We start from the raw sequence: 21,453 nt of genomic DNA, 5'->3' as shown, positions 1-21,453 counted from the left end.
AGTAATCTTTCTCCATATTAATAAACCATTAACTATAAAATTTGAATTTAAATAAGTTCACCAATTCAATAACTCAATATCAATAAACCAATTTCACGATTGCCTCAGTTACAGTTCAATTTTAAGTAGCCTTATGAATGACTTTCTATAGTGATGAACCACGATATAATTATAAAATATTATATTCATTATAATAACCCGATAATATATAACATAATGTATATCAAGAAACAATACGTAACAATCCTCCAAACAAATCAGTGTAAACATGTGCAAAGTGCAGCTAACTTTTTCCCAAAAATCAACTTCAATCCTCATAATTTTTTTCAATTACACTTTGCCCCTCTTAATTCTTACCCTTGTGACATTCTCCACCTTATAAAACCAACAGAAGACTCCCAAAGGCCAAAACTCCTAAATTTCATCAATCAACGAAACACAGTGTGTGTTGTGGTGAATGAAGTGAAAAATCGCCATGGATAAAGGTAAAGCAGTGATGGGTATGGGGCGTAGATGGGCAGTGGACTTCACAGATAATTCTACTTCTCCTCCTTCCCGTGACATCCCTGATCCACTTGGATTCACTCGCGCTTCTCAAGATCAGGTTTTTTTTTTTTGCTTTACCCAAAATTATACACGATTAGTTAATTTAGAGCTTGTGGGTTTGTAGTGGGTGCAGTCTATTGTATATATATGTGCTTAATTTTTGTGTTTTAGATCGGCCGCTGGATTCATGTTTCACTTGAGTTTAATAGCTGTGATGTTTATGTTTTTTGTTAGGATGATTCAACTCTGAGTCGTGAAAAGAAGAATGCTGAAGCCAATTGGAAGTCCCAGGTAAAAAAGCTGATTTTTTTGTTTGTTTGTTTGTATTTTGTGTTTTATAATGATTTTTTGGATAGGAAGACTCGACTTATGTGAATGAATGCTCCATAGTTTGTGGTCATGGCTGGATTCACCTCTAGGCCAATGAAGGCCAGTACACCCATTTGGCCCATATATGTATACTCCCCTCTGTTTCAATTTGTCCGTCTTAAAGGGCATTTTGATATGTTCTACATATTTTTAGTTTTAGACCACAAGATTCGAAAGTCTTTTTTACTTTCTTAAACTCCGTGTTGAGTCAAAATCAGACAAACAAATTGAAACTAAGTGAGTAGTTGAGTTTTTTTTGAAAGATTTTTTTGTACTAAATTGGTAGCCTTTGTTGCAAAGGACTTGTGAGTACACTGATGATCTGTGATATATCTTTGTTAGTGGTACCAATCTAGGAGGATTGTGTTGTGATGGGTTTGGTTTTTATATAGCTTTATGTGCTAATTCTACTCATTTGTTACTAGATTGTTTACTTGTTTTAAAGGAAACATGGAACCTTCAAAGAAAATGTTTGTTCGTCATTTATTCCATTCTAAGTACTTTGATTAATAGTTTTCTAGTATAGGAATAGGCTTTTCAGTGTAAGATTCTTTGCTTGCTTCTTTCGGCCAGCTCAGCGGATGAGTGGCCGTGGCTACCCACCATGCCTGACCCTTAATCTTACTGTAAGAAGAAAGAGGAGGATAGAATGCAAAAGTATGTGATACGATAGATAACCTTAAGCAGTTTGGCAACTCTCTTGATTGATCAATGGTAGTGAACTGTCATTGGACGATTTTAAGTTCCATAGATTGACTGTCAATGTGATAAATAGTCAAACCATGATGAATCACAACTAGTATGGTATTGCTGCTTTTATGATTCATTGCATTCATGTATTAGCTTTTGATTTGAGTCTACTATAGTATTATCCTTGCCTAATGCAATGCACCAAGTTGACTGTTTGAAATATCTGCTGCTGCTCAGTGTGTGCGTGTGTCTAATTTAAGAACAGGAAAAGGCTTTGGTATCTTCTTACAATCATATGGTTTTTTAATATAAAGTTGAAGAGTGATGAAATTGGGATCTGCTACTCTGGCATTGTTAATGAACTGATAAAGCATGGTAATATTGGATATCTGGATTCTTGAATGCAGAAAGCACTATACAATGGGAATATAAAGAACTTTGAGTTGTCATTTCTTTTGTCATCATACTGGGATCGGTAGTGTAAGTACCAAAACAACTCAGAGGAACTTCGAAGCTCGTGTGTTGTGCCATGAATTGGATTTGGGGAATTATAGTGTGCAAATTACATTAAATTGCTCACACTAAAGAATAATTTCTGAGGAATCTATGTTGAGTGAACGCGAATGAGAATCAATTTAGTTGCATTCATTACCCTGAGATTATTCCTTCACCTCTCTTGGTTGTCTTGTTTTTTTTTTATCAGTAGAAACTCTTGCTTTACCTTAAGAATTCAAAAAAAGATTTCAACTTGTCGACTTTTTCACATGCATTACTGTAGTGTTGGTTCTTTAGGGAAAAGCTAGGTATTATTATATGAACTAACATGCAGAACTTTGCTGCTTTCGACAAAGATTTAAGGGAAGTTTAGTAGAAATAAGATTAATACTTGATAAGCAATGTATTTATGATGACCTGAAACTCTATAATGACGTAAAGGAAAAGGGAGAAGCTAGTCTCATATTTTGGTAAAGTTGCCAGTTCAAATTTTAGCACCATAAAGGAAAATAAAGCATTTTACAGAATCAGAACTATACACTACACAATTGTGAAGATTTTTTCACTGGAAAATTAACCAAGAAATAGGCACATCTTTTTGAAAATTGATGTGTAACACCGAAACCAAACTTTTATTTTAACCATAAAATTGATTGCTTTTCACAGTGCGACCAAATTCTTGGTAGGCCCTCAAAGATAATTCCCTGTCCAGCCCAAATTCAAAGTAGAGACCTCATGCTATTTTGAGCAGCAACATTTTTGAAAACTTGTGAAGATGTGGGCTCTAATGAAGATATCATTTGGAAATTCCCTGAAAAGAATATCTTTCCTAGACCGATGTTCTACTTTTATGATTTCTCGAGTGTCTCGAAATGTATTGGATTAACCTTTTTTTAGTTCTCCAACAGTTATATAGTCAAAATTCCCTTTATTATGAGTTGATTATTTCTCAATTCTGGTTTACAACTATTAGAAGGTGATTAGGTTTACTGTACATTTTTAGATTTATAACACATGTATTAAGATATTCAAGATTATGTACTCATTTGGCATTCTATAATTAGGAAATATTCTGTATTTCATGGAGCCTAAACTCTATATATCAGGAGCTCTTCCATTGCTTCACTTTTCACAACAATCATGTACTTAAAATTCCCTTCTCAAAAAAAAAAATGTACTTAAATTTGATATTCGTTGGAACAGAAAGCGTGGGAAGTGGCACAAGCACCTTTCAAGAATTTGATGATGATGGGTTTCATGATGTGGATGGCCGGAAGCACAGTTCATTTGTTTAGCATTGGTATCACAGTTTCAGCTCTGTGGCAGCCTGTCAGTGCTCTTCAAGGAGTTGGGAAAGGTCAGCATCATATCAGAAACTATTGAATTAACTGCTGTATACTTGTGTAGTTAAACTCTGACTAGAGATGGATTTTTTGGCTGAAATTTGTCTCAAATTTAGACAATTTCATACTGTTTGTACTTTCGCTGAATTAAGCTATGACTTGATTTGGCTGCTCCTTTTATTTCCTTTTACTTATTTCTTCTAATGTTTCCTTTCTGGGGCAGTTTTTGAGCCTTACAAGGACAGCAAAGTGGATCTTCTTGGGCCAAAATTAGTATTTATTGCGCTCAATCTAGTGGGTTTAGGACTGGGCGTCTGGAAGGTAGATATTCATCTGTTTCATACATGTTATTCAGCATCAGTTCTCTGAAGATATTCATCTCTCACACATGTTATTTGACATCAGTTCTCTGATAAGTGGTTTGCTAACATGGAATTATGTATACTTTGCAGCTTAACACTTTGGGTCTTCTTCCAACTCATGCGTCAGATTGGGTTTCATCCTTGCCACCTGCCCAGGTTAGATTTTTAGAATTAGTTGTATATCAACTCCTTTTCACATAGATGAATTGAGGCTTGGAAATCTTAGGCTGTCGATACTGTTAGAAATATGTTTCCGAAAGAGATATTGGCATATTCTAGTCTAATATGGGTACATGAGCTTGAGCAATTCTACTTACCCACCCAGTCATTGTCATCGAACTCCTAGAAAATGGAACTGATGTGGTCCATGAAATAATGAAAATCCAAATAAAGATTGTGTACTCTGTTATGTTTCAGAAAGAGATGCAACATATTCTTGTCTAATATGGGTAAATCAGGCTGAGCAGTTCTACTTTTCCACCCAGTCATTGTCAGTCATCCTGCTCCAGCTTATGGAAATGGAATATATGTGGTCCATATAATAATGTAAATCCAAAGGAAGTTTTTGCTTGAAAGGTTATATTTTTTTTTATTATTTATGGGAGGAAACACTTTCGTATACCAGTGTTTATAAAAAGGCATAGAACTTACTGATAAAATGATTCTTCATGAAAAACATCGAATTTTCTATACAAATTGAAACCTCACGGTGTACCAAAAATAAATAGGGGATAAGAGATCCTCTACTGTACAAAAACGTTTTGTCCTTCAAAAGCTTATTTCACATTTTCTACACAATACACATGAGTGCTCTTGGAGCAACATCCCACACTCTTCGTCTTATCCTCCGTTTTCTTAATGTTGAGCTGAAAAATTCGTCCTTCACAGTGTGTGGAATCAACAGTTGTAGCCCAAATCAGTTCTAGATTTCCAGCGTGAGCGAGATGCTATCTGATAATGTAAGGGGAGGTAGTCTGTGCTCACTAACTCTTAAACAACGCACCAATCTGGCATTTGTAGTTCTCCTTGTCCTCAAGTTTTCAGCAGTCAGAATCACCTGTTTCTCTTCTAATCACATTGACATCCTGATGATCCCAATTTATTTATGTTAAATGTGTCTAATCAAGAGCTTATTGTAGTAGGACTTTTCAGAAAGCATCCCACTATTTCCCACTTACTACTTCCAAGAATTTTGATTGTCATGCGAAGAACTCTGCTTATAAGAAATTCATTTAGAATTTAGAATTAGAATTTTGTTACCTCGCAGCCCGGAGGTTCTTCTAAACCTTAATTACAGTGAACTTTCCCTTCTTGTAACATCTGAACACTTACTGACAAGGTTATGGATATGTTTTGACACATGAATCCCAATGCATTATTTATGTACTACCTGTGCCCCTTACCTGACCCTGCACACTTCCCCTACCCTGAAAGTGATGTTGCCTTCCCATCCATTCAAAATTCTGTATATTTCACTATGAGATCCCTCCATAGAGTGTGCTCCTCTATCCTAAATATCTTATATCCATTTCTCGGATACGGCCTTGTTAAGCAACTGGAATATCTTTCACTCAAGGTGATCCAAACTCTTTGGAGTTGTAACCGTCTCTCAATTGACCAATGAAACTTCCTTGCCCCATCATGAAAAGTTCCTTTTGTATTCACTTTAGCTGTGCCTGTGACACTGATCGGCACTTGTTACAAAGATATAAAGTATGTGGGTAGATGGGTTAGAGGAAAGAGTTGCACCCGACTTGCAAGGCGAAGACTCTAACACTCAAAAAACCTGGTCTGCCTGATAAATGTATTATCAATCTCCACATCCAATTCTGCCCAGCATTTGATTCTACTTAGATAAATCTGTTAATTTGTCCCATGTAACCTCTCATCAGTACATCTCTTCTACTCACTTCTTTTTCACGAAATTTTAGGTGGATCTAAAATTGAATTCAAATTAAGAAATAGAATTTTAGAGATAAGGAATAAATGAAACAAATAAACCATGTTTGCAATTTCTCAGTAGTCTATATCTTTTTCTCACTTTTTCCTAAAAACAAATTTTGCATCTTCCGATGTTTTCATTAAGTTGGTGTGATTGAGAACTACTTTTATACCTTATTGAGTTTTCCTTTGCACATATTTGTCCTTCAATTCTGTTGTATTCCCTACCTTTATGCAGATTTTAATCTTTATTACTGTTCTATCCACATGCGTTTTCTCTAGCTGTTATGTCTGGAAGTGGTTGTTTAAGAAAATCATTCATGAATTTATTGTCCTAGTACTTTTCGTTTTCATAACGTTTTGGAGCCGTTGAAATGCAGGAGGTTGAGTATTCTGGTGGAGGTTTCCTTTGAATTAAACAAGACAGAAGATCTTGAATTTGGCCAAGATAGAAATTACACTTGTTGAAGCAGTAGTTTGACAATATTTTCTTGATGCAATTGAGGATAAAACACGAGATACTTATCGTTCATTTCTCTCACGATATCTATCATTATCGTCTCACAAACTGCATGATCACTTTCCTATCTTGCTTATCCTCTCAAGAACCTATGTTTCTTGCAGCCATGTTGTTCTTTTGGAGTAATGTTTTCTAAGGGTCCACTTTTATGTCATATAGCTATGAATACTTATTTATGATAGTTGAAATTCCAAGCATTCCCACATCAATTCCAAATTGTGTGTATTCATCATTGACTGTTAGCATCTTCAATATAATGGGTAGACCACTTTATACTGTACATTTAACAACTCTAAAACTTAAACATGATCAACATGTTGTTCAGTTTTTATGCATGTTGCTTTTTTGGGTCAATATACTACCTAGTACTTTCTTCTAAAAGATTTTTCTTCAACATCTACATATTTTTTTATATCATATAATATGGTGATGATTAGACTTTTTACTCCGCAAAGGCAAAGGTAGGGGTAGGTCTGCATAAACTGTTCCACATAATCTATCTTCTTTATATTTCATTTGTGAGATTATACTATGTATAAAGATAGTTGATCCAGATAGTATGTCGAGTTCTAATGGATAAAATTTTCATAAAATTATTGTCGTGTGATCAAGAGGCATTATTTGAGTTGTGATTAATTATGCTGAAATTATTTTTTACTCTGTGTTTAAATTAATATATTAAAAATAACATACATTGCTATGTTTCTAAGAAAAGATTGTTTATTTATAAAAATACCTTCCATATTCTATAACTTTATATACTTTCTTTGCAAAGCTTTATTGTTCATTCTGAAAAAATGAAAGCAAAAAAAAAAAGTTTGGTTTTCTCACTTAAGTTATTAGGGGAAAATTATGGATTGAGTACCATGATATCTATGTTTGAATTTCAGTAAAAACAAACATATTAAATACTTTATGTTTATTGGTATTACAGATAGAGTTGTCAAGTATTTATGTTGATACGAGATAACATTATTTTTATGCAGAAGTTAGTTGAAGCAAGCACAAATCACCTCTTTCGAAAACAAATAATTAATCGTCTTCTTCTCACGTTGCCGAGAATCCGAGACATTAAAAATATCCAAAAAGGCATTTCGAAAACCGGCCTGATTATCTAAATATGTATATGTATTGAACATGTGCAAACTGCAAAGCATTTACTTTTGTTTTTCCAATGGATACACAATTGGTCAATGTGGTAAACTTCACCGACCAATCCTATTTGTGTTTGGTTTCAATGTAATGTTGGTCAACTAAATTCTTTTTCACAATAAAATAAAAATTTAGGATAATTTGATTGGTGGTTAAAAAAATAAATAAATTCATACACTAAAATTAATATAGTTAATATTATAGTTGGTAATTGCTTTATATAAAATTCAATACATTAAATACTGTGCTTTGATGGTTATTTTACAATATCACATAACTAAATTGTATATAAGGTATAAATTAATTCATACATTCTATAATTTCAATTTATGTATTTTCTCCCTTTTAGTCGATCTAAAAAAGAATAATATTTTTTTATATTTAGTGCTAATAATTTAATTTTAAACCTTTTTTTATAAGAATAATAGCCATAAATTTCTATGACTTATTTATAAATTCTAAATTTCAAAAAATTCTTTTTTCTTGAATTCAGTGTTGAAACGGACATATTTACAAAAATTAAATGAAATAAATTTTATATAAAATAAAAAATAGAACAATTGACTTCTGCCTAACTAATTCTATTATAATTTATAAGTTTATAACTCGTTTTTCTTATTTCACATTCCATATCAAACCCGCTATTTCGAATTTGAGCTACACAATAAAAATAAACCCCTTTATAACTCCAGCCAGCAGCCAGCAGCCAGCAAAACTAGCCTTCAATTTTTGTTGTGTGAGTATTTTAAAAAAATAAAAATTCCTCAGCATATTACATTCTTTGTTCCCCTAAATCTTCTCTTTGTGGCTCTCCAGCCTCCTCCAAAACACACAGTACCTTTCATATTACTTGGCTTTTTTATTAGTGACACTTTTTCTCTCTCTGTATACTAACTTTTTCTTGTTATGTAGGATTCTTGATGCCCCAGAAGAAAAAAATCCAATCTTTATGTTATATAGAAGGACCCTTTTGGATTTTAAATTGATTTTGAACTTCTTTTTACAACCCCTTGCAATAACAGAAGAGAAAAAATGATGCAGCATTCTTCTGTGACTCAAGAATCTGCTAACCCTTTTGGTTTTGTATCTCAAAAAGCCCCCTTTGTATTCAATTACTCAAATAGTAACTGTAATTTAGATGCATATTCAACTTTGCTGTCTAATTACTTGTATTTTGATTCTAGGGGAAAGAAAGATTTTTTGAATTGCATGAATAAGCCAAAGGCTGTATCTTTATTGAGTTTGAGTATTAGTAGTAGAAGTGCTTCATCAAGAATTAGTAAAGCACTTTTTCAGTTTAACAAGGCTATTAGATTCCATTGTGAGAAAATTCCTCTTGGGTTTGCCTCAGTTGGTGGAGGGGTTCATTGTGGGGAGAACAATGGGGTTAGAGAAGAGGGGAGTGTACTGGAGAATGAGGGGATACCTGTCAATGGTGTCGAATCAGAACCTCCAAAAAAGATACTTATTTTGATGAGTGATACTGGTGGTGGTCACAGAGCTTCTGCTGAAGCTATTAGGGCAGCGTTCAATGAAGAATATGGAGATAAATATCAGGTCAGTTTTGATGGACTCCTATTGACTTCTCATGTAATAAGCTTAGACGATTTACGATTTAGAGTCAGTGGGTTCAGAGTGAGTACTATTAGTTTTACGTTTGTATTATCTGTATATATATATATTGTCTGAACTGAAAGCATTGAATTTGGTTGAACTTGCTGCGAGGACTATGCTAATAAGTCGTGGAATTATGTGTGTTTTATGTGATAAAGAATGAGAGATATGAGTATGTCTGATTTTGTTATATCCATTTAAAGAGGGTGCATTGCAGGTGTTTATTACTGATTTGTGGGCAGAACATACACCCTGGCCTTTCAACCAATTGCCACGGAGTTACAACTTCTTAGTGAAACATGGCTCTCTGTGGAGAATGACATATTATGCTACTGCTCCTCGTTTAGTTCATCAAACTAATTTTGCTGCTACATCTACATTTATTGCTCGGTAAGAATGACTTTTTTGATTATGTAAATCCCTTAATCTGTTAGCATCAATGATATCCTTGACATGACTAAGATTGAATGTTTGATTGATGAAACTGTTGGTAAATCTCACAACAAATATGCAGTCCTTCCTTCATCATCATAGTGCAGTGTTTGTTTTGCAAGATGTTTTATTTTTCGATATGGTGAGGTTCTTTTTTCTTTTATCATCAAAAAGAATCTGTTGTCTATTTTGTTGTGATAGTTACTGTAGGACATTTGTTGTAAAGAGAATTTGGTATACTTTTCTTTTAAGAATATTGGTAAAGTCTATTCTGCAATCTGCATCCCTATTTTAAATGTGCTGAGAGCTAGATGTACTTTATATCACTATCAGGCTTTATGTGTTTGCTTTCTGCATCCCTTTTGAATAGCATTTAACTGAATCAAGAGCATGAACTTGAACATTGGTACATATTCACGTGTGGCTTTAGCAAATTTGTTATATCAAGTAGCTAGTTATCATTCAATGACAAGCCACCTCTTATGGTCTTATTTCAAGGTCCATTGCCAGGAGTTCATCCTTAATTCTTCATCTTCTGTCATTGTTAAGTGATAAGGTGTTTTCCTTTTGTTTTGGTTTCTGCAATTTATGGCGATTGATTATATTTTTGAAAAGTGCTGGTAAAAACAATCATCTACCGTTTAAAATGAAAGAACAATGTGAAGTAAGGTATGGAGTATTTTACTTTCAAAGTTGGATGTTCACCCCAATGAGAAGCCATATTCTTTTCAAAAAATGGATACACATAATCTATTGAATTCCAACTTAGACCTCCTTCTACTGTAAACTACAGTGTGCCTACTTGGTGCTTTTCACGGTTAAAGTCAAAGGTCCATTAGTGGCAAGGTGGGAGACTTAAAAAATATTTTGTAGCAAGCTAGTTGCTGGGTAGAATTAGGTTCAACGTCCTTTTTTCATAGTTCATAGTATGAAAGCCAGACCCATTTTCTTTCTTGGTATATTATCGCACTCCAGATGTCTAGCCTTAGACATGCATGGGACGTTACATATTTCATGTTGGTTGAGGTAATGAGGAGTTATCTCCTTATATGGTCTTTTCCTTAATGTTGATCGGACTCTTCATTAATGTCGACGGGTGCATGTCTGATCCAGATCAAAAGTAGAGTATTTTTGGAGGATCTGACACGTGTGTGGCAACATTTTTGGAGAGTCCAACACGTGTGCGGCAGCATTTTTGAAGCGATTTTGTAAGGATATCTGCTAAATGGTCATTTAATTTGAACATAAGGGTGTGGCATAGGGGTCAATAAAGTGGATACAAAGCTCAAAAACTAAGGTTTAAATTCCAGCAAAGACAAAAAATACTAGGAGATTCCTTTCCATCTATCTAAGATTTTGAGGGTAGATTTTTTAGTATATATGCCGGTTGGAGGTAGCAAGGACCTGGTGGAATAGTTAAAGTGCGTGCAAGTTAGTCCAAATACCACCGGCACCATTATAAGAAAAGATCATTTGAAATAGGATGGAGGTTCTAGTGGACCATGTCTACCCTAGAGATAAGGATAGAAGGCCATGCAATTTTAGATATTGGAGATACAGTATCATAATAGTCAAGCTCAAGGCCATACACCACCTACATTGTGCTGTGGACTCTGGAGGGGACATGGATGCCCCCTTATAATTTGCCCAAGTGGCTGAGCTTATGTCATAATAGTTTAGGCCATCTATCTTTATTAAAAAATAGTCATAGTCATTTATTTGAGTGTGTCATTTGACAACAAGCCTAGTTTTAAAACGATTAACTTTCTCATCTTGAATTGGCTTACCTTGACTATAAACACTCAAAAGCATTTAATTGTAGTTTTATCCTGTGATAAAGGAACCATCTTCCAAATGCCATTACCACGTTGAATAGTTATTTCATTGACAATAACCTTGCATCAATCAAGAATCAATCAAGACGAGTCATTACTTTTTTCACAGTTATACCTATTGGGACAACGGATAAATTTGTAAAAGGATATGTTATTAAGGAGATAAATAGGTGAATCTGTATTTTTGTAAAATGTATGCTTCATTAGTGTCAGGCTTTTGCTTCTCACCCCAAGAGTCTTGTCACTTTTTGCCTGTCTAAATGACCTGTATATAATCCTCTTGACATAATACAAATTACTTCTTATGTGTGACTCAATTCGTATGGTGCAGTTTTTTTGGTCAGTAGTTTGCGTGGTACGATATATTTGCTATGTCCTCTTTGATTCTGTATTTTTCTTTTCTAACTGACTTGATATGTGTTGCTTGAGCCGAGGGTCTTTCGGAAACCACCTTTCTATTCCACAAGGTAGGGGTAAGGTCTGGGTACGCTCTACCCACCCCAGAGCTCACCTGTGGGATTATACTGGGTATGTTATTGTTGTAATAATTTGCGTGGTACGATACTATGAGTTTTCTACTTATGTTTCTCCTATTTCTCAGTTAATCGTTTCTTTTGGTTCTTCTCTTTAATATTATGGCTCTTATGACATTCTGTTGAATTTTTTCCTTCCATGCCTTTAGTATGAACATGGACTGGTTGAACGTTTATATACATATCTGCACCCAGCTGTAAGCTGACTAATTTTGATTTTCCCTTGTAGCAGCTTCAGTTGTATAACAAGCCTTCTCTCCTACTTTGTGCAGTGAGGTTGCTAAAGGTTTAATGAAATATCAGCCTGATATTATTATCAGTGTTCATCCTCTAATGCAGCATGTGCCTCTTCGCATTTTGAGGTCCAAAGGTCTCTTGAAGAAAATCATATTTACCACTGTTGTAACAGATTTAAGCACTTGCCATCCTACATGGTATATTTTATTAGTTACTCAACCATTCTGTTATTTTGATCCTTGTACTAATTTTGCTTTGCAATTTCATATTTAGGTTTCACAAACTTGTTACTAGGTGCTACTGTCCATCAGAAGAGGTATCAAAACGAGCACTGAAGGCTGGTCTCAGTTCATCTCAAATAAAAGTTTATGGGCTTCCTGTACGACCGTCATTTGTGAAGCCAGTGCCTCCCAAGGTAGGTGTAATTCCTGTACTTCCTCTTTCCCATGGTGCATGGAAATAGGGAGCCCTGAATCTTACTTCTGTATCTTATGCATAGTTTTATTTTTTATGTTTTATTGAACACTATGAGTAGGTGTTTATTTGCATTAAGAATAATTAATTCCTTCCACGTCCCAATCCAATCTATTCTTTCATGTTTCGGTGTTGCAAAACAAAGCTCTGGCATTTTGCAGCGTTTTGTTAATTGTAGTGAGTGTAGGAGCGTGAATGGAACAGTGCCATCTCATAGGTGAATTTTAAGATGCCAAGAGGCAATATTGACACTACAGAGTGTGTAGATATATCCAGAGTATAACTGAGAACATTCCTCCAGAGTATGAGTGAGATTATTTAGGCTGCAAAGATGTGTTCCTTTTGATATGGTAAACACCATCTCCTCCCCCATTATGTGCTGCCCAAACAGTGGTCGTTTATCACTTTGCTGCCTTGGTTACTCGGACCTCCAACCTCTCGTTTCCACTATGCTATTGTTCAGTTGTCTTTAAATACTTCTTGTGCCATTTTGCTCTACAAGCCATACTATACAGGATAGAGGAATGAGAGAACCGATTGCAGCATTCTATTGCATGAGGCATTTTCTTTTTGAGAAGGTAAAAATTATATTAAACCAGCACCAAGAAATGCTGCAAAAGTATGTACATCAGTTGCCAAATCCAGAACTTCAGAGTATCCCTATCCTATTCTTGTAGAGCATAAGATCTAAAACTGATTCAGCATCATTTTCATATGCTTCTTTACACCAGAATAAAAATAGTGAAATACAAGTCATTTTCAGAACATCTTGAGTTCCTATCTCTCTAAATTCTCCACCAGATGCATGCAGGAATGGTATCCCACCGTTTGGTTTGGCTTTTGGTCAAGCTGGATCTGTTCCAGCTGCTCAGTGGTTCACAGGGATTGTTAAGCATCACCCAGCTGCTTAATATTGCATGAGTCTATATTGAAATGTGATCTGAATAAGCAGCTAGAGATATCATCACATCCTTGATAGTCGATAAACTTGAACTGAATAGATTGCTTGTTGCAGTAAGAGCTTTTGATGGCGCCTCAGTCTTTATATTTGTGGATTAGCTCCTTATGTGCTACCATTCCTATCCACTATGATAGGGATGACCACTGTTGGCTGCTGGGAAGGGGAGTTTGGGGTGGAATTTTACCAAATCATTAGGAAAAAAAGTGGAAAGAATAGCAATTGTAGGGGGTGTGGGGCTGTTACCTCGAAGATATACTCTTGGCTGTGTGACTTGAATTTGGTTTAAGCAATGAATATATTGAAAAGCGATGCCGTTTCCTTACCCTGTAAACTTACTTGCTTTTATATTTTATTTGTGTAAATCCAGATCACCTGAAAGAAGAAAACTGGAAAGACTACATTGATTATTTGACAGTCATTGTAGTGAATCTCAATGGTAAAATAATTATCAAACACTACCTCTGCCATGCCTGCACTACAACCTTCCAAACCCCCTTCTACTTGTGTCCAGGATCATTTAGACTTCAAGTAAGATCAATATTAAACAATTTTGTCCAGGATCAATTAGACTTCAGGAAAGACCAATCTCAAGCATATTCTGATGTTCTTCTTCATGAAAATTGTATTCCATTTTGAAGTTTAGAGAGTGCTAGAATATTTCCCTTCTTATCTGTGACCTTATAAGTGATTTCCCTTCTTATCTGTGACCTTATAAGTGATGAACTTTTCTAGCCTTCTGCGGGTAGAACTTTCAGATTGCAAAGAGCTCTGCTTTGTTTCTTATACTATGTAACTGTAAAGATCTTAATCCTCTATGTTGGATAAATGTACAACAGGATCAGCTGATACATTGTGGTAGAGTGACCAACTAAAATAAGGACTTGTGAATTTGCAAAAAGATCTAGGACTGGGGTGTAAATAGAACTCTTTCCAGTGCTCAGTAAAACACTTTCTCAAATTGCCCCATTTTAAAGAGATCCTTTGCCAGCATCTTACCTCATTCACTTGTGACTGAATGTTTACCTTATTATTGGGCTCTTATATTTTCTCATATTCTTTGCACCATCTCCCACATGATCAGTGCTTTTAGACTGTTTTCTATCCAATTCTAGGTTGAACTGAGGAAGGAACTTGGAATGGAGGATCATCTCCCAGCAGTACTACTGATGGGTGGTGGAGAAGGAATGGGTCCAATAGAGGCTACTGCTCGAGCACTTGGAGATGCACTGTATGATGAAACTATAGGGGAGCCAATCGGGCAGGTCCTAATAATATGTGGGCGCAATAAGAAGCTTTTCAACAGATTGACTTCAGTGCAGTGGAAAGTTCCTGTTCAGGTATTAGTCACTGAAACTTTGCCAGCCTGATGTTTTCACACTAATCTGTTTGTTGTATTATCTGAAATTGTTGAGCATCTCTTTAAGAAACACTCAATTGTGAGGCCTTTTTTTTCCTGTTTCATGTTGGTTGGTGTGGTAAGCTTGGTATCCCATAATCACACCATTCTATTGTTGATATCAGACCTCCATCTTCACGCGATTTCCCTTTACACCTTTCTCATTTGACTGGTGTACTAAGATTACCATGTATCATAAACTTTTACAATTATATTTTTAGATCACGTGTAGCCATCCTTATCAAGTTTTACTCAAATAATAAGTCAGTGATCACAAACAAGCTGGTTATGGATACGTAAAGACACGAAGGCCGGTAATCGTCCATTTACATTTTAAGTTAGGGTTTATTGTCAATTTTCATACTTAAGCACTGTGGTTTTCCTTTTAATCTACTTAGAGTAACATTTTCCTATATGTGAGTTGCAGATGTATGTGAGTGACTGACTTGTAATACCAAATTACCAATGTATGTAGTATATCTTCGACTAAAGATATACATGTTCAAACATTTATGCGTCTCCTTAGGGTATCTATGTCACCTTTCAGGTAAAGGGGTTTGTCACTAAAATGGAGGAATGCATGGGTGCTTGTGATTGCATTATTACCAAGGTTTGTCACTTTCTTTCAAGCCCGTTTTCACTAAAACAAACTGAAAATAAAAAAAAATGAGACCCCCCCCCCCCCACACACACACACCTCAAAGTCAAAAAAGAAAAAAAGTAGACTACTCTGATTATTCTGGTTGTCTGTAGGCTGGTCCAGGGACTATTGCGGAAGCCATGATTCGTGGACTGCCTATAATTCTTAATGGTTTCATTGCTGGTCAGGTATATTGAGTATTCAATGTTATTGGTTCTTTTTCTTTGAGTTTCTTTTATTTGTCTTGCGCTTAATCAGAATACCTTTTTAAGAAGTAACCATCCTATCACTTGTGTCATCCATGGGAGAAAAACAGCTCATTTGAAAAAATAAAAAGAATTTGCTTCTTATGTGTAATTTACTTCAGATTACTGATTCAATAAGGCTTCGATCCAAAATTTATGCCGGGGAGTAAAAGTTCAGCAAATTGAAACAATGACAAATTTTGGATTTTTTCCCCTTTGTTTCAACAAAATCTTGAGTAAGTTTCTTGGAAGTCAATAAATTCGGTGAAGTTGGAATCGTCGTTTTCAATCTTTGGCATTAATTTTGAGAGGATGGTCTATCGGAAACAACCTCTCTACCCGCAAAGTTAGGGTAATTAATTCACTTTAAAATAGCACCCCCCCCCCCCCCCCCCGGGGGGGGATCTTCATAGGGTAATATTCATAATAGTGAAGAAATCCTCCCTCAAAATATTACTAACTTAAACAAATGAAGTGGTTAAATGGAATAAAATTCAAACACCAAATATTATCAACATTGAAGATTCCAAAGGAAATGTTGTGATTATTTCATGACGATGCGATCTCAGAAAATACTACAAATAACAATCTTTATTTATTTTTTGAACTGACTTCCAAACCCTTCTATGACATCTTCAACTTTCAGAAAAGTTGTTGATTTCATCTTGGTATCATCAACTCATATTTTTCCATCTAAGTTTTTTAAAATTTTATTGGGTACATGTCTAGTCTGGCTCTGCAGTCAGAGAAAACTTTGAAACCAGTCCAGGCTTGGTATTTAGGCCTAGACCAGACCGGTTTGTTCGTAGACTGGTTATCCAGATTTTTCTCTACCATGTTTTCGTGTGAAATGAGCCAGCTGTGTTTATCTCTATCTAGATTAAGCCACTATGGTCATTCCCTTTGCAAGTTCAGTTTTTCTCCATCTAAGGAGAACTAATATGGTATGAAGTATCTTTTTTTTTTGACATAGGTAACTGTTTCTATTTCTGTAACACACTGACATGGGTTGTACTGAAACCATATTTACAAAATAACTCAAAATCTACTATCCTATCCTTATAATGAGTCTAAGACATCAATGATAGAGACAGTATCATTAGAGTATATCTGGTTACACCAAAAACATAAGGTCAAAATACAATTCATTTTGACTTGTTCTATAGTATTCTCCATATTCTCAAAGACTCTGAGGTTCCTCTCCTTCCATATTGTCCACCATATAGCTGCAGGTACAATTCTCCAGTTGTTTCTGTTTTTAGCGTGAACTCCTGCTTCTTCCCAACTGTGTAATGCTTCTGTGATTTTCCCTGGCATGGACCAAGATATGTTTTTGAGACATAGGAATAATCTCCATAGTTGACTTGTGACCTTGCAATGTATAAATAGATGAACCACTATTTCTGCAGTTTCCCCACAAAAAAAACATCTCGAACATAAAGGGATCCCCTTTTTCATCAAGTTATCTTGTGTCAGCACTACTTCCTTAGCCAATAACCAGACAAAGCAAGCTACTTTGTGTGGGATTTTGGCTTTCCAAATGTGTTTCCAAGGCCATCGAAGTATCTGCTTGTTTGGTTGGTTCATCTTCCTGTAGGCTGCATTTACTTTAAAAGTCCTGTTACTATTTCCCTGCCACTAGTGGCGGAGCCAGGATTTTCAGTAAGGGGGTTCAAAATCTAAAAAAATAGACACACGAAGTAGCCGAAGGGGGTTCGACATCTACTATATATACCTAAAAAATTATTTTAACCATGTATAAATCATATAATTTTCCGCCAAAGGGGGGTCGGCCCCCCTCATTGTAAGGTGGCTCCGCCACTGCCTGCCACTGTAGTCTTGTCCAGCCTTCAAACCACTGAATTGGTCAATGGTGCTGAAGAATCTTGCTACTCTTGGTATTTCCCAATCATTGAGGTATCTCCTGAACACAAAATTCCACCCTTGAGGTGTCCACAATTCTGCTATTGTGCTATGTTGATGTAAAACTAAGTTATAAATATCTAGGAATAATGTCTCCATGTTGCCTGCTTCATGCCAATCATCCTTCCAGAAGACAGTTTTAACTCCATCTGCCACTTTGACTATGGTATTAACTTTGAATTCATTCCACAAAATTCTAATAGATTTCCATAAGCTAACACCATAAGGAGTAGTGACCTCCTTTGTCATCCAATTATCGTTCTCCTCATATTTAGCTTTAATGACTCTAACCCATAGACTTTGATTTTCATTTGAATATTTCCATAGCCATCTCATTCTTAAAGCTTTACTCTGATTCTTCAGATTTTTGATCCCCAATCCCCCAAATCTTTTCTCATTGATCACTGCCTTCCATTTGACTAGGTGGTAACCCTTCTTGCCTTTGTTCCCTTGCCATAGAAATTTCCTCCTGATGCTATCCAACCTATTGATGATTCCTGGTGGGATAGGAAATAATGACATTATCTATGTTGGAAGTGCATCAAGCACAGAGTTTATCAAGGTCAATCTTCCACCCATGGAGAGATATTGGGACTTCCACCTTGCTAACATCTTCTCACATTTCTCAATCACCCCATTCCAGATTTCCATAGACATAGACTTGGCCCCCAAAGGCAATCCAAGGTAGATAGTTGGTAGAGCACCCACTTCACACCCTAAGATTGTCTTTAAGATTTCCATGTTTGGCACTTCATTAACCAGGTATAAGAAGCTTTTCCTCCAGTTAACATGTAAACCTGACATTCCTTCAAATATTACCAAGATCAGTCTCAGTATTTTGAGATGCTCTTCTTCAGCATCACAGAATATAAGTGTGTCATCTGCATACTGAAGATGAGTTATCTTCAAGCTATCCCTTCCAGCTCTAGCAACCTCAAATCCTCTTAACCAACCTTCCCTGTTTGCTGTCTTAATCATGTTGTTCAGTCCCTCCATGACTAAGAGGAACAAAAAGGGTGATAGAGGATCACCTTGTCTTAGGCCCCTCTGTGTATTAAAATAACCTGCTGGTGAAGAAGTTCACTGTTGAGATACAAAATTTAATCCACTGATTCCATTTACCTCCAAATCCCATCTTCTCTAGCAGATCCATAAGAAAGCCCCAATTGGCATGATCATATGCTTTCTCAATGCCTAATTTGCATAGGATTCCAGGTTTCTTCAAGTTCACCCTGGAGTCTATTACTTCATTTGCTATGAGGGCAACATCCATAATCTGTCTTCCTTTGATGAATGCCAGTTGTTGTGAGTCCACAAGCTTAGCTATCACTCTTTTCAACCCTTCAGTAAGCACTTTGGAGAATAGCTTGTAAATACTACCTATCAGACTGATGGTCTGAAGTCTCTTAATTCTTTAGCACCTTTCTTCTTTGGAATAAGAGCTATGAAGGTAGCATTGAAACTTCTTTCAAACCTTCCTTGCTCGTAGAAATTCTGGAAGGTCTTCATGATATCATTTTTTACCACTTCCCAACACTTGATGTAGAACCCCATTGTAAACCCATCTGGACCAGGTGCTTTATCAATTGCACATTGCTTTAGGCATTTCAGTACCTCCTCCTCTTCAAATCCCCTTTCTAAATCTTCCATTCCCTCCACTGTCAGCCTTGGGCAATTTGTGAAGTTGCTCTCAGGTCTCCACCGGACATTCTCCGAGTACAAGTTTTGGTAAAATTCCACTATTTCCCCTTGAATCCTTTCTTGATCATTGATCAGATTCCCTTGAACAAGAAGTTGGTCAATGTTGTTATATCTCTTGCGTGCATTAGCCATCTTGTGGAAGAATTTGGTATTCTTATCTCCTCCTTTTAACCACAGGGATCGAGATCTTTGTCTCCACAAGATCTCTTCATTCTTGATTAGCTGCTCAAAGTTCATGATTAAGGATGCCTTCTCCATTGAAGTATCTTAAGAAGTAAGCTAACTAAATAAGGCCAAGGGCTCTTTACTGAAAGCTTAAAATGGTAACAAAGTACTCTAATTACCATGAAGTAAGATCAAAGTATCATCTGCCTTCCAAAATGCTGACATATATGGGACGGTTGTAGTTGAAGGGTTTGCCTCCATGGTATCTGGTGTATGGGCTGGTAGTTTTTGGAAGTGCAGATTTGAATTAGGCCGAAAACATGGTTCCGGAATGGTGAAGTAATCTAGTATCGAACTATCGATATGGATCATGATTTTAATGTTTGAGGAGACAGAAGACAGGACTATAAAAGGTGGGTGGAACTGAGAGAGACATGGATATATAACGAATTGATTTTACAGAAAACTGTGCAGACTTTCAAATACAAGATGTGACAAAAGTATTACCACGACTAAGAGTCTAAGACGTCTGTTAAATATGTAAGAGCTTACTGCATGAATAACCATGATTCGTCTCTTCTATATGGTAGACCATCTTTGATGAGGAAGAGCTTTAAGAGGATTACAAGTCCAATTTCACCTATACTCTTGCTATTCTAAACTAATCTACTTTGGAAGCTAAGTTACAATTGCTTTTTGTTCTTACTCGATAGTCACTACTTCCTGTATTGGGAGTATAATAAACTATCTACATCCTTGGTATGTTGTCTTCACTTTTAACTCTTCTCATTTCCGAGAGTCATTTCCAAATGCACCATTTAAGTTCCAAAGTTGCACTTCAGTTGTTCCACGTCATTCTTTCCTGATTGCAGATGGGCTAGATTTGTTAGCCTGTGTTCTCTCTCTCTCTCTCTCTCACACACACACACACTCTTTCTCTCTCTCTCCTTCTTCCCTTTTCCTGGCATAGATTCACATACTGCATTTGAATGCTTCTCATGCAGTTTATTGATGTCTTGATCATCCTAGAAGCAGAATATAAGTTTACTACAACGGTACAACCAAACACAGACCGACTAAGTTCCAATATCTCTTCTTTTATCTAGGTTCATTTCTGTTGTCAATGGCCGATGTTTTCCTGTTATGCACAACTTTGGAGTCGTTTAACCTCTAAATTCTTATCCTTGTATGTTTGATCTACAACAGGAAGCTGGAAATGTGCCATATGTTATCGAGAATGGATGCGGGAAATACTCAAAGTCACCTAAAAAGATAGCCAGTATAGTCGCGCAGTGGTTTGGTCCCAAACAAGATGAACTCAGAATCATGTCCCAAAATGCTCTAAGGCTATCAAGGCCAGATGCTGTTTTTAAGATAGTACATGACATGCATGAACTGGTCAGACAGAAAAATTTTGTACCACAGTATTGTCCTGCTTAAATTACTTAAGTCGGTGGAAGATAGCAAGCACCCAATGAAATACTCGGTGTGTGCAAGCTAGCTCATCAAACGGAGTAATTATTATTATTACAACTTAATCTTGGCTTGAATTCTTAGTAGAATACTAGAATGTAACATTGCCCTGATAAACATTCATTCAGAGTGAACTTCTTGGGTTTAAAGTAAAACTTTAATTACACTGAGCATGTTGTTGTTGCTATGCAAGATAGACTCTTTAACTAGTGTCAAAATAAGAATATCTCGTGCAATTAGTTATCCTTATTATAATACAAACGAATTCCCCTAATCAAATACATAAAATAATCCTACATTTTTATATCGGGGGTTATTATCCATTATTCCTCATATGAAACGACTTCTTAGGATGATATATGAGTATCTTTTGTTAACATATCGAACACAAGAAAATAAAATAAAA

General features: G+C 35.9%; 2 protein-coding genes across 2 annotated transcripts; both read left to right on the top strand.

Moving 5' to 3' along the window:
* Positions 1-390: 390 nt before the first annotated feature.
* Positions 391-6,585, top strand: LOC125814434 (uncharacterized). The gene is made up of 6 exons (XM_049493879.1): positions 391-604; positions 781-837; positions 3,304-3,457; positions 3,667-3,764; positions 3,896-3,961; positions 6,127-6,585. Exons 1-6 carry the CDS (start codon positions 476-478, stop codon positions 6,157-6,159), a joined length of 537 nt encoding a protein of 178 aa, XP_049349836.1. The 5' UTR covers positions 391-475; the 3' UTR covers positions 6,160-6,585.
* A 1,589-nt stretch (positions 6,586-8,174) lies between these two features.
* On the top strand, positions 8,175-21,023 carry LOC125814397 (probable monogalactosyldiacylglycerol synthase, chloroplastic). The gene is made up of 8 exons (XM_049493846.1): positions 8,175-8,975; positions 9,250-9,422; positions 12,105-12,266; positions 12,343-12,484; positions 14,617-14,841; positions 15,448-15,510; positions 15,654-15,728; positions 20,781-21,023. Exons 1-8 carry the CDS (start codon positions 8,451-8,453, stop codon positions 21,012-21,014), a joined length of 1,599 nt encoding a protein of 532 aa, XP_049349803.1. The 5' UTR covers positions 8,175-8,450; the 3' UTR covers positions 21,015-21,023.
* Positions 21,024-21,453: the final 430 nt, after the last annotated feature.

This window comes from Solanum verrucosum, unplaced genomic scaffold (genome assembly GCF_900185275.1).
Source record: "Solanum verrucosum unplaced genomic scaffold, falcon-dt-bn FXZP01000268.1, whole genome shotgun sequence".
In the NCBI taxonomy this organism is placed as follows: domain Eukaryota; kingdom Viridiplantae; phylum Streptophyta; class Magnoliopsida; order Solanales; family Solanaceae; genus Solanum; species Solanum verrucosum.
The sequence above is the reverse complement of the archived record's forward strand: the minus strand, read 5'-3'. Positions and strand labels throughout refer to the sequence as shown.

Bases quoted from the DNA above. Each gene is read 5' to 3' on its own strand.
- LOC125814397 (XM_049493846.1), top strand. From the start codon at position 8,451: ATGATGCAGCATTCTTCTGTGACTCAAGAATCTGCTAACCCTTTTGGT. The intron at 9,423-12,104 runs GTAAGAATGACT...TACTTTGTGCAG, and splicing joins ACATCTACATTTATTGCTCG to TGAGGTTGCTAAAGGTTTAA. The intron at 14,842-15,447 runs GTATTAGTCACT...GTCACCTTTCAG, and splicing joins AGTGGAAAGTTCCTGTTCAG to GTAAAGGGGTTTGTCACTAA.
- LOC125814434 (XM_049493879.1), top strand. From the start codon at position 476: ATGGATAAAGGTAAAGCAGTGATGGGTATGGGGCGTAGATGGGCAGTG. The intron at 3,765-3,895 runs GTAGATATTCAT...TATACTTTGCAG, and splicing joins TAGGACTGGGCGTCTGGAAG to CTTAACACTTTGGGTCTTCT. The intron at 3,962-6,126 runs GTTAGATTTTTA...GTTGAAATGCAG, and splicing joins CATCCTTGCCACCTGCCCAG to GAGGTTGAGTATTCTGGTGG.